The sequence below is a fragment of the Mizuhopecten yessoensis genome, unplaced genomic scaffold, assembly GCF_002113885.1.
Source record: "Mizuhopecten yessoensis strain PY_sf001 unplaced genomic scaffold, ASM211388v2 scaffold10863, whole genome shotgun sequence".
NCBI lineage: Eukaryota > Metazoa > Mollusca > Bivalvia > Pectinida > Pectinidae > Mizuhopecten > Mizuhopecten yessoensis.
This window is the reverse complement of record NW_018408759.1, coordinates 211,009-225,277: the sequence shown is the minus strand read 5'-3', so window position 1 is coordinate 225,277 and position 14,269 is coordinate 211,009. Positions and strand designations below refer to the sequence as shown.

The following is a 14,269-nucleotide window of genomic DNA, read 5'->3' as shown; positions in this document are numbered from 1 at the left end:
TTGTTTCTTCACGTTATGTACTTGTGACATTAAGTTGTGCCATTGTTAGTATCAATACTTACTTTGTAATGTTACCACCGGTGGTGTTTCTTCACGTTATGTACTTGTAACCTTAAGTTGTGTCATTGTTAGTATCAATACTTACTGTGTAATGTAACCACCAGTGATGTTTCTTCACGTTATGTACTTGTAACCCTAAGGTGTGCCATTGTTGTATCTAGATACAATTGCCTGATGTATCTCGATATAATTGCCTGAGGTATGTCGACATAAATGCATGATGTTTCTCGATATAATTGCCTGAGGTATCTCGATATCATTGCATGAGGCAATAATTGTAATTATGAATTAATACCTCATTCTGTATCCAAATAGACAATGTAAAACAAATGACATAGCAAGGAAAGAAAATGGGCGAGGACGGAGAATGTGTAATTAAAATATAACTGATATTTGTAATGGACTGATGAGTTTGTGTGTGATAAAATATGTAAGTGTAATATGTATGTTAGTACTTGATAGTTTGATAGTTCTTTGTAATGATTTTTGTTCCAAAGTAGTTGCGTAATAGTAGGTATGTGATAGTAGTGTGAGATAGTATTGATGTAATGGTATTGTGTATTGCTGCCTACGTTATATCGCTTTCTGTAATGTTTATATCCAGTCGACAGTAGCAGTGAGGACGACCCGAATAGAGCTCTCCGCTGTTACAAATGTAATGAAGTTCTTCGACCAGAAGATTGCGCCAATGCCGAGTTTTGCGCTGCGAACGAAGTAAGTAAAACGATGTGTATTACCTTCTTAATATTTTTTTAGGAAACAAGATAATAACGTGTTTCAATAAGGCAATAGCAGTAACGTGCATTCTATGTACTAATAGCATGTGCTTATTTTAACCGGTAACTTTAGCTATTGTATAAACACCAATAACTTCAGCACTAACTTATTATCTACGTTTGGTGCTTATGAATGAAATTCAGTTCAGTCAAAAGAAATACTAATTAATAACTGCATTCATCCTTTCACAATTGTCCAATAACAGAGAAAAAAAACTATTTAAGCGGTACTTAAGTTTAACATGGCAATTCATGTTCGTGAGATGATTGAACACATTAAGTCCACAAAACCTCTGAGAAATAGAAAGTGATTACATTAAAACAAATATCCGGAGTATCTTCAACACGATTGCTTATCGACTGGATTATTATGAAGTCACAAAACATCTTGCATTGGAATTTTCTACAATTGAAAACTTATATAAAGGTATTGGCCTGTGTATTGACTTAGAAATGAAAATGATAACAGCATGTTTTGTTTAGTCAAACGTATTAATGTTCAACCAAACGGAAGAAGGGCATAACGATTAATTCTTTAACACTTTAAATCAGCAAATAATTGGTTCCGTTACAAAATGACAATAATTGTCGCAGGAGAATATTATTTTTCAAAAGTATTTTAATGGTATATAATGAATAATATTTCCGTTATTTTGATACTAAATACGTCATATTGATATACATGAAATAAACGTAATGATTTCTACAAAATGTAAAATATATACTACATTGTCAACTTGCCTATGTGCATATACTTATAGTGGTAAGTACATATTTGTATTCTTCTGAACTTTTTTATGCAGATACATGTCCTGTCTACAAATTAATTTTTGTGTAATATCAAAACTGGTAACATAGTTTCTCAGCATCCTAACATAGGGAACGCACAATTTCACAGAATCATGCAGATTTGAATATCAATAATATTATGGTAAATACCAATACATTTTCTGTTTTTGTGAAGACGTAAACGTTATTTTTATATTTAACTATAAACAAGTAATGATAAAAGATAACCTTGTCTGCTTCTCATGTGAGGTGTATTCTAGATACAGACAGTTAATCATTGTAATCAAACCATTTTCAGTCATGTCACATGTACGTATGTCGGATATTCCTAATTAAGTAACATTGTGTTGCTCTGATCTCTCAGTAAGTCGTCCTTCTCAATAGCTATTGTAGATGATTACATAGGTCTCGGCAACACGAGGTGGAACAATCTACCCCAAGGGTCTCCGGCTCACACACGATATGCATTATCATATCAGTGTAATTTACTTCACCGACTGCTTACTGCTGAGAATATAACTCTGAGAATATCACTGTATCTGAAGAAACTTTAATTTGTTAAAAATGAATCAAGCGCTACCCCAAGCAAAAACCATTGGCATCTGCGTTAGGTGAACCTAATGGTGCATATACTCCAAAAAAACATGGAAAATGATGCTGATGGTGCTTCCATATAATTCATGTCAACCAACCAGCTACCACTAATCTCTGTTGTGAGTTTATTAAATGGTGGAATTTCACACGAAACGTATGTCATACGTGGGAAGAAAGCTCTGGGTTTCGCAACATGGTATGACGTTCAATAATTAATCTTTCTTTCCATTGTCAGTGTTGTCAGTGGTGTAAACCTGATGCACATGTTGGCATTGACCATATCATTGGTGATTTTGGAACCCATTCTGGACAATCGACTCGCAGACAAGGGAACCATTAGAGCTCTATTTCAAAGACCGAACAGGTCAGGTGATAAAGGACCTACTTGAACTGAGTTATGTCCAATCTGCAGGTAGCCCGACCAGTGCGAGTATTGGTGTGTGTGTGTGTGTGTGTGTGTGTGTGTGTGTGTGTGTGTTATCATGATCCTATGCATTTCTTTGTTTCTGTTCTGGGTCAAATTGAAGACCAGCATTCCATGGTTACAAATGGTTGCTTGTGTGGTATTATGTTAACACGTTGTTTCTCACACATGGACCAAAACAAATCAGCCGCGAGGATAAAAAGGTCAATACACCGTATTTACATAATCTTTCTATGGGGATAAAGTAATTTTAATCCATGACGATACGTACAAGCTGTTTCCAGAAAAGCACTTGACACACCCTGCAACGATTATCATACTGAGGGCTAAAGAAACGTAAGTATATTGATTTTATAAGTATTGTGTTTCCAGACGGGTATGTTCTAGACATCATTAGGTAATGTGAATGAAAATAAATGAGAATCAGTGCAGACGACATGTAATAACATGTTATTGTTGATAGGAGATTCAGGGATGTGTTTAACCTACTACGAGGTTCAGGGATGTGTTTGACCTTCCGCGAGGTTCAGGGATGTGTTCGACCTACTGCGAGGTTCAGGGATGTGATTGACCTACTATGAGGTTCAGGGATTTGTTCGACCTAATGTGAGGTTCATGGATGTGTTTGACCTACTGCGAGGTTCAGGGATGTGTTTGACCTACTGCGAGGTTCAGGGATTTGTTCGACCTACTTTGAGGTTCAGGGATGTGTTTGACCTACTGCAAGGTTCAGGGATGTGTTGGACCTACTGTGAGGTTCATGGATGTGTTTGACCTACTGCGAGGTTTAGGGATGTGTTTGACCTTCCGCGAGGTTCAGGGATGTGTTCGACCTGCTGCGAGGTTCAGGGATGTGTTGGACCTACTGTGAGGTTCATGGATGTGTTGGACCTACTGTGAGGTTCAGGGATATGTTTGACCTACTGCGAGGTTCAGGGATGTCAGACACAACATGACACACTTACTGCAAACGAGGCCTGCCAGTGCACAAAGTCACGGTGGGTAGTGGAGAGTTACTGCGGTCGCTTTAAGTTGCATCAAGGAACATTGCAAAGCACCTGTTTAGTTTGGTTTGGTTTAATTTTGTTAAACGTCCTATTAACAGCTATGGTCATTTAATGACGTGTCTCCATGTGTGTAGTGTGTGCGTGATTGCGTGATTGCAGCATTCCGCCTGGTCACATTATACTGACAACGGGTGAACCAGTTGTTACCATTCCCCTTAATGCTGAACGTTAAACAGGGAATAACAACTACCATTTTTAAGGACTTTGGTATGTCCCGGCCTGGGAACAGAACCCATTGCTTTTCCTCACCTAGGCGAACGCTTAACATGAAAGCACAAAAGGGAGGTGTTGCCAAGCAAGGCGTTAGAAAATAAAAGGTAGTTAGTAGTAGAAAGGAAAAGAACCCAAATATTGTTATGGGTGCAGCAGATTTATTTTGGTTGCTTTTGTGTCCCCTAGTAGAGTACACCAAAGCAAATCCCCAATTCTGCAGGGGGTTCCCACATTACTCGCCTCCTACGATACATGCAATGGGTAACAGCTGGTGTATATTTTTCCCGATCTCCCGACTTCAGGGGTGGCATGGCACATGACACCGGGAGAGGACTTTGGAGTGTGGATCTATCAGTATGTCCAAAACCTTATCCAAGGCCAAATATAGTCCAGGCACAAATCCCAGGCTAAACAGTATTGGGTACATATGAAAAAAAATGACCTAGATGACCCCATTGAAGATAACTACTGTGTCTACACTGCGAACAAGCGATCGATCCAGGTGTGTGCAAATGTTGCATGCATTTGCTATTGTTTGGTTCATGTACCAAGACCACAGTCTACATTGTACCGGCCAAGCGACACTCAAGTTCAAACAAGCAATCAGTTGAGTGATATACGCTGGAATAAAACTATATTGAGTAGACCATTTAAAAAATACAATGCATTTAGTACTACAGTTCCACTATCACTGTCTGATTTCTTGCTAGTGACACAATGATGGAAACTGACAAAAGAAAAACTTTAAAAGTCAATATGAGATACTAAAAAATTTCAGTTCATTTGTATAATACAGTTTACCCCAATGACCTTTACTTAAGGTACTTGGTATTCACACTGACAACAAGTTTTACATATAACTGCTAAGTAAATATGTTTTTTGCCATTAGCATAACTATTTAAATCTTGTCATGGTGAATGAAGGTCAATGTCAGTATTTGTGTTACCAAACTTAACATTCATTCACAGGAACAACCTACTCGCAAAATATCACGACCCTTAGTATTTTTTGTTTAAAAATATAAAATAGAATAAACCACACATATACAATTAAATGGAAAAATTGAAAGAAAAAAATATTTTAAGATGTTATAAGACAAAATGTGAATTATATCTAAATTTCTCGTATTGAAAGATATTTTTGGTAGCCAAAACCTTATCAAGTATGAAAAATGGATTGAATTTAGAACTATGCAAATAAGTGAGTCGTAAATGAGAATCCTTTCGTATGTAATGAATATTTCACATTATTGTCTGCTTCAACCTGCGTTATAAGATAATGTCATTTTGGTATAACAGTAGGCGATGGAATGTGTTTTACACGATGCTGAGATCATTTCATAAAGATTTTGTTATTCAAAGCTCTTGGAGGAATTGTATAACCGAACCTTTCACACTTACACAGGTGTTAGTCAATGTGGTCATGTTAGTCATAAAAATAATTATGAAACAACTTGCTCCTTATTGAAGCTTCCTTTACTCAAACCATTTCTGTTTATCTTGTTTTAAAAATCAAGGCGGGGACCGACGCTAATGTTAAATCTACATAGGAGGTGACCCTGCACTGTTATAATATATAGAGAAATATGATTGAAATGAAAGTCTGACATTCCTAGAGAGGAATCATTCACCGTCAAAAGAAATATTTCTCTTATTTGTAATGATTTTGTTAGGACTTGAAATAAGAAATTCGGTATTGTCTCCCTTAGTTAACAAACTGATGATTGATCCTTTCAACAGCAATGCAGAATAGAGGTGTACTTTTCTAACATCCACCAAGCCGTTCGATATAGAAGTGACTGCTTCAGGCGTGCGGTGAGTGATCAAATCTAATAAGCTTTCCATAATTTGCGGTTGCTTTTTGTTGTATTTCATTATATATCTTTATTGACGTAATAATCTGTTTGTGCTGTGTCCTATCGTTTATCGATATTGACGTAATAATCTGTTTGCGCTGTGTCCTATCGTTTATAGTCATTGACGTAATAATCTGTTTGGGCTGTGTCCTATCGTTTATCGTTATTGACGTAATAATCTGTTTGTGCTGTGTCCTATCGTTTATCGTTATTGACGTAAATGTCACTGTTTGTTGTGTCATTTGATATAAAGAATTATATTAGTAATCCAGTTCATGATTTTAATACAAATAGAAACTTTAAATAGAATTGAAGTGAGTAGTAATTTACTTTAGTTGTGTGACATAATGTTTTGAAATGTGACCCGTATCTAAAAATGATAAACAATCCCTTTCTAGCTAAATACCTCATGAACAGAAACAAAAAACTGTTATTTTCCATTGTAATAAATAAGCTAATTATATCATTGTTGTGGTATTGAGTTATTTGAGTGTTTTTGCGTAAGTGTTTTAGAACAAAACAAAAGTATGACCTGTTTGTGTCAATTCGGATCAAGGAACCATTATCTTGCACATCTAGTACAAATTAGAGCTAGTGCTCCTCTTTTTGAACCTTTCCATTTCTGTATCACAGATAGCAGTCGTTTATCTAATTAATGATATCATATGATATTTTGCACGTTAATTCAAAATATTTGAATTTAAAATTAGTTCTAAATAGAAATGAACAGAAAATTGCCATTGACAGTGCAGTAGAGTCGTTTCAAGTATAACATTAATTATCAGCAATTATGTCCCACACCTGAAAAACAAGAGTCCTCACATATGAAAAGGTCCTTACCAACATATCGACCCATTCAGGACATACTAAGATAGCATGATGTTAAATTCACACAAGATAAATAAAACCAATACACTTATCTCTTATACAACACAGTTACACATTTCAGGAGAACAACACTCATAAGAGCACGTGTAAACGAAAGGAGCCGATTATACCGTGGTTTTACTTAACAACGTTTTATGTCAGTCACACTCGGTGTTTGCGTTTATATGTAATGAAATGGTTTGCGAAAGGTTTGCAAAGCGTAAAAAAAGAATTACTTGGATACCATTAAAAATACAAGAATAAGACCAGGTGTTCCGGAAATATAAGCGTCTCTTGATTCACCGAAGACACCCACCTTGTAAATCTAGGTTAACACCAGATATGTGATAATGTCAACGAAACCAAAAGGCGCAGATATATATAACGTCCATATTGCATATACCCAAGGAAAAACACGTTTTCCAAAATGATCATGCTTTTGATCATGAATCTTACCCATACATGTAGTCTTCATTTGCATCGCCCTAAACCTTGTGTTAACATTTTGTCAATCTACATTACAAGCTGTAAATCCGAAACGCAGCTTTAATATATCGAATCCAATATATTGTATATTGTTTGCTCCATGCGCTTATAAAATCAACGTTGCCTTCCGCTCGGTCTTGAATATTAAAAGATAAAATAAAACAGTTTCAACACAAAACATTTTCTACCCTCACCCTCAACCTCTTCTCTCCTTCCTTGAAACACATAGTGATTATTCGTACAAAAATATTTCATCTGAAAGCTGTCTGTCAGTCCAGACTACATCGCTGTAGGGAACACCATTTAGGTCCTTAACTAAACAATAAGTGTATTGATTTAAACATTATGTTAGATATTTTTCTTGCAACCGTTTGTTATTTTTTGTTGATCAAATTTAGTGCTCATTGTTTATTCTTGGTATGGAAATCTACATGTTATCTTATGATCCATGCTACCACTTGCCATAATTTATTTTCATGGTGTGCTTTTCTATGGCACTGCTAAATATACATTGTATTGTGTTATTCATATTGTAATGTCTGATCCTTGTTCCTTCGATAGTGCTGAATTTGCATTGTCCTGTGCTTTCCTTGTCACCACTACTCGACACACATTTTAATGTGTTATCATTGTTGCTATTTGCTAACAATCTTATTGTTTCAATTTCAACAAAGGAGGAGTGCCAATTTGGGCCTTCTGGTGGCTATCACCGATACGTTTTATTTTTTGTATAAACATACATCGAACCCCAATTCTTGATATTTGGTTAAGATACTTATTAATACCATTTGGTAAGATTATTGTATGGTTCTAATATGTATTCAGGCACAAAAAAGGAAGAATTGTTGACATAGTTAAACCAATAAATAACAAGATCAAAGTGACCTACTTATCAACCATGTGCTACTCTTTTCGGCCATTTTTAATATTTGCTGCTTAAGTGTTACGCAATACACGAAAATGATGAAGAAACTTAAAAAAAGAAAAAATGTAGTTTTGTAAAAAAAAAAAAAGCGTCCATTTGTGATTTTGCTCCCCAACTTTACCCCCTCATATCTCGGGATGGTTTCCAAGCTGACCTTAATTTCATGTCATATCATGATGTCAATCAAGGTATGTAGATAGCCACCAGAAGGCCCAAATTGGCACTCCTCCTTTTATTTCATTTAGAAAAATGAACAACAGGCATAGCCTATATTAGTTCTCCCCTTAAGGTAACAATGTTACTGTTTGATTTTTTAATGTAGAATATTTTTTGTTTGACCATGCATTATTGGCAATTACAAATATATAAACATTGTCATACCAACACTTCCATCGTGTTTAATAAACACAAGAGGTAGTAAAACTGATACCGGTAAAACATAGTTATTATCATTGTTATGTGTTTATTGTGGAATACCTGAAAAGTGCTTTTACATCACAGAGCTTGTATGATAAACATTGTGTCTCTGTTAAACATTTTTGTGGTATATTATTTCGATTTTATTCCAAAGATTGTTTATAAACTTTGCATAATGTTTCTCTATATGTGTATTGATGCTTTAAGGAATGTAATGCGACGCAGACACATAAAGTTTCTGCGCCACTAACTGGACGGCGTGAGACGCGGGAACAGGAGCACACTAACTTACAGCTATTGTCGGAATGCTGCGACTCAACTATGTGCAACAACTACGATCCATTTAATAAGAGTGAGTTTGTAAGACGAACCAGGACCAAACATACACCACTTGTATGACTACCTAGTAAAACATAAACGTCCACATACTAGACCGCATTTGTGTAAAACCCAATCCACGTATTGGACCTCACGTGCGTGTAGTAACATGTGCTATATCGTGAGTGGGGGATACGTGGGTTGAAGAAAACAAAGTTGTTATAATAGGTCGCACTAGTGTGTTGTAAACCACTGTCTATATTTTAGACAGTACGTGTTTGTCTATAAAACAAAAAGGATGCTCGTATTACCTGTTCCTATGCTTAGTAAATAATAATCCGTATACGAATCATAGTTTGTTTTGTCTGCGTGCCCCGTTACCTTTTAAAGAGTGATAAGTCAAGGTAATATCTACTGTCCACTGAATGAACGTATATACTTTGTATCTCCTTGTAATAAGTACTACCTTATGATATTTAATAGCTGTGTAACGACTACTATTCTTTATCATTTAGAGTCGAAGTAACAAGTATTGTTTACGATATTAAACTTTGTGCAAAGCTACACCTTTATGATTTTTCACCTTTATGGCAGCATGTTCTAAAACACATGCTACAAATATCTAGCTTGAATTAACAACACTACCTAGGATTTGTAGACGAGAAGGTGGTGTAATACACAGAAAAGGTTTATATTATGTTACACAAGTTTGTACAGTCATACTTTGAATTATTTCAACTGAAATGCTGACATAAATATTTGGGTTATTTTCATACATCAATATCTGTAATATACAAATTGTATTTTTATATTGCAAAAAAAAGGGATCATTATATGAGCAAAAATGACATTTCGTATATTAAAATATATATAATATTTAGATGCAGACCTCCCAAAAAACCCCATTTGTATCAAATATTTAATTGTGAAACAATTCCTGCTCTTTACAAATTTTATTCGCATTGAATTACTTTGATATTATGTGTATCTGTTTCTGAATTTTTTCTTTCTAATAACTGTAATATGTCTGTCTTATTCCAGCCGCACATGACTTTACTGGGAAATACGTTCCCATTGATACTAACTGTCGTAAGTATGTTTACATTGACATTGATGTCATGCTGTCAGTTCCGCTTGACGTGCAGCACATGTTTTATATTTATTCGAAATTTCCAGTATAAGCTATAGTTTTTTCTCCATATACAGTTTGCTTTTAACGCATCATTCCATGACTCTCATTACTTGAAAGGTTGAGTTAACGTCAATGACATGTTATATCGAGTAACGTTATGGTCATCCAATGTTAAGTTTTGTTTGCCTGACACTGCTCGTATCTCTTTATATGGTGGTTTCATTGTGTGATATGAAGTACGTTTTTTTATAATGTTCCTTGGAGTGCGATGCAGTTGTGTTGTCACTGGCTGAGTTCCCGATGTGGCATTTATGGACCTAAATTTACACGCGGGACTCTTCGATCAAGAAGTAGCCGCTGCTTACATTTCTTTAACAAACTGTTACTATTCTCCTTGTAATTCTTTCGAGGGTCTGTGCGCAAATCTTTCTTTGTTCATACTTTGGCCTAGTTTTATCGATTTTGAATTCAAATTATGGTATTGTTGAAACTTCAGTGTTCTCTTGTTGTTGTTTCACAAGATTTCCAAATAAGTGTTAGACAGCATCTGAGATAAAACTGTGGACGGGCTATACAAGTGTTAGAATGCATCTGATATAAAACTGTGTACGGGCTATATAAGTGTTAGACTGCAGCTGATATAAACTGTGTACGGGCTATATAAGTGTTAGATTGCAGCTGAGAAAAAACTGTGTACGGGCTATATAAGTGTTAGACTGCAGCTGAGAAAAAACTGTGTACGAGCTATATAAGTGTTAGACTGCATCTGATATAAAACTGTGTACGGGCTATATAACTGTTAGACTGCAGCTGAGATAAACTGTGTATTGGCTATATAAGTGTTAGACTGCAGCCGATATAAAACTGTGTACGGGCTATATAAGTGTTAGACTGCAGCTAGGATAAAACTGTGTACGGGCTATATATATGTTAGACTGCAGCCGATATAAAACTGTGTACGGGCTATACAACTGTTAGACTGCAGCTAGGATAAAACTGTGTACGGGCTATATAACTGTTAGAGTGCAGCCGATATAAAACTGTGAACGGGCTAGATAAGTGTTAGACTGCAGCTAATAAAAAACTGTATACGGGCTATATATGTGTTACACTGAGGCTGATATAAAACTGTACGGGCTATATAAGTGTTAGACTTCAGCTAATATAAAACTGTGTACGGGCTATATAAGTTTTAGACTGCAGCTAATATAAAACTGGGTACGGGCTATATAACTGTTAGACTGCAGCTGAGATAACCTGTGTATTGGCTATATAAGTGTTAGACAGCATCTGATATAAACCTGTGTACGGGCTATACAACTGTTAGACTGCAGCTAGGATAAAACTGGGTACGGGCTATATAACTGTTAGACTGCATCTGATATAAAACTGTGTGCGGGCTATATAACTGTTAGACTGCATCTGATATATAACTGTGTACGGAATATTTAAGTGTTAGACAGTCTCTGATATAAAACTGTGTACGGGCTATATAAGTGTTAGACTGCAGCCGATATAAAACTGTGTAGGGGCTATATTACTGTTAGACTGCAGCCGATATAAAACTGTGTACGGGCTATATAAGTGTTAGACTGCATATGAGAAACAACTGTGTACGGGCTATATAACTGTTAGACTGCATCTGATATAAAACTGTGTACGGGTTATTTAAGTGTTAGACAGCATCTGATATAAAACTGTGTACGGGCTATATAAGTGTTAGACTGCAGCCGATATAAATCTGTGTACCGGTTATATAAGTGTTAGACTGCAGCTGAGAAAAAACTGTGTATTGGCTATATAAGTGTTAGACAGCATCTGATATAAAACTGTGTACGGGCTATATAAGTGTTAGACTGCAACCGATATAAATCTGTGTACGGGCTATATAAGTGTTACGGGCTATATAACTGTTAGACTGCAGCTAGGATAAAACTGTGAACTGGCTATATAAGTGTTAGACTGCAGCTAATAGAAAACTGTGTATTGGCTATATAAGTGTTAGACTGCAGCTAATATAAAACTGTGTACGGGCTATATAAGTGTTAGACTGCAGCTAATATAAAACTGTGTATTGGCTATATAAGTGTTAGACTGCAGCTAATATAAAACTGTGTATTGGCTATATAAGTGTTAGACTGCAGCTAATATAAAACTGTGTACGGGCTATATAAGTGTTAGACTGCAGCTAATATAAAACTGTGTATTGGCTATATAAGTGTTAGACTGCAGCTAATATAAAACTGTGTACGGGCTATATAAGTGTTAGACTGCAGCTAGGATAAAACTGTGTACGGGCTATATAAGTGTTAGACTGCAGCTAGGATAAAACTGTGTACGGGCTATATAAGTGTTAGACTGCAGCTAGGATAAAACTGTGTACGGGCTATATAAGTGTTAGACTGCAGCTAGGATAAAACTGTGTACGGGCTATATAACTGTTAGACTGCAGCCGATATAAAACTGTGAACGGGCTATATAAGTGTTAGACTGCAGCTAATAAAAAACTGTGTACGGGCTATATAAGTGTTAGACTGAGGCTGATATAAAACTGTGTACGGCCTATATAAGTGTTAGACTGCAGCAAAGATAAACTGTGTACGGGCTATATAAGTGTTAGACTGCAGCTAGGATAACACTGTGTACGGGCTTTATAAGTGTTAGACTGCAGCTGAGATAAAACTGTACGGGCTATATAAGTGTTACGGGCTATATAACTGTTAGACTGCAGCTAGGATAAAACTGTGTACGGGCTATATAAGTGTTAGACTGCAGCTGAGATAAACTGTGTACGGGCTATTTAAGTGTTAGACTGCAGCAGACATACAACTGTGTACGGGCAATATAAGTGTTAGACTGAGGCTGATATAAAACTGTGTACGGGCTATATAAGTGTTAGACTGCAGCTGAGATAAAACTGTACGGGCTATATAAGTGTTACGGGCTATATAAGTGTTAGACTATATAAGTATTTCATGCTAATTGAAATTCTTTTATTTGTATTTTGTTTTGTTTACTAAAGACAACCCCTTGTACCCGACTTAGTGCTTAAACTTTTAATAAATTATATCAACAATATGTAGTGTATCATATCAAACTACTATCATATGGGCTTTAAACTGGATTCCTTTTTTATCACAATTGATGTAAAATTTAGTCTTTATCCAAGTCTCGTTCAGTTCTAGGTCTGTTTCTAAATGAGAAATGTCTAATATAAGGTTCACATTTTATAAACAGCTACCAGACCAGCCACAACTGTCATTCCAACAACAATTACAACCACGCCCACAACAGCGACCACGACCACGCCCACAACTACAACCATCCCAACAACAACGACCACGACCACGCCCACAACAACAACCGTCCTAACAACAACGGCCACGACCACGCCCACACCTACGACTATACCAACAACTCCCAGACCCACCACTCCTTGTAAGATACCCTGTTCGGATATGCATAGTTGTTGCTTTTGATCAGGGTGTAATTTCAGGTTGTTTGCTTAACCCGCTTGTTTACATTTCAAATTCAGAATACGCATTCGTTTGCAGTGCTTTCATCATTCCTTGTCTGCTTCTATTTTTACTCAAAAATGCAATCTAAATTCTGCTTAGCAACACAAATAATTTAAAATTCAACCGTGTCTTTTACATCACCAACAACAATTACAACAGCAACAACAACAACGACAACAACTACCCCCACAACAACGACGACAACGCCTACAACAACGACCACACCTACAACCACGACAACACCAACAACCACACCTACAACAACGACCACGACCACAACAACGACCACGCCCACAGTAACGACCACGCCCACTAAAACGACCACACCTACAACAACGACCACGCCCACAACAACGACCACACCTACAACCACGACCACACCTACAACGACGACAACGCCCACAACAACGACGACAACGCCTACAACAACTACCACGCCCACAACAACGACCACGCCCACTACAACGACCACGCCTACTACAACGACCACGCCTACTACAACTACTACTGCGACAACTACGCTGGTACCGAGTATGTCGATGTCGTTATAACTAACCTTTTATAACGAATTATTTAGTATTGACAAATGATGTATTTGTGTAGCTTAGGAATTAATCTGCTTCCGGTTTTTGCTGCGTATGTGTGCTTGAGGTATTTGCCCCTTTGATTGTTTGATTTGTCAGATTTAACTGATTTACATATTTCAAATTCATGTAATATGGTTTTGTTAGAGGTTCTTAAAACGTAAAAGCTTTAGTGAATTATGGTTTTTAGATAAGTGTCTAGCATTCTTACTCTTTCTTTTCTTTCTTTTTGTTGTTGTTGGG

At 36.5% G+C, this 14,269-nt stretch overlaps 1 protein-coding gene across 1 annotated transcript in view; it reads left to right on the top strand.

Moving 5' to 3' along the window:
* LOC110463060 (integumentary mucin C.1-like) overlaps positions 1–14,269 on the top strand; it is a 37,883-nt gene that overhangs the window by 13,071 nt on the left and 10,543 nt on the right. The window contains exons 6-10 of the mRNA XM_021517397.1: positions 665–774; positions 5,664–5,738; positions 8,682–8,826; positions 9,834–9,881; positions 13,162–13,362. Coding sequence (XP_021373072.1) covers positions 665–774; positions 5,664–5,738; positions 8,682–8,826; positions 9,834–9,881; positions 13,162–13,362 — 579 coding nt within the window. The remainder of the gene's footprint in view (positions 1–664; positions 775–5,663; positions 5,739–8,681; positions 8,827–9,833; positions 9,882–13,161; positions 13,363–14,269) is intronic.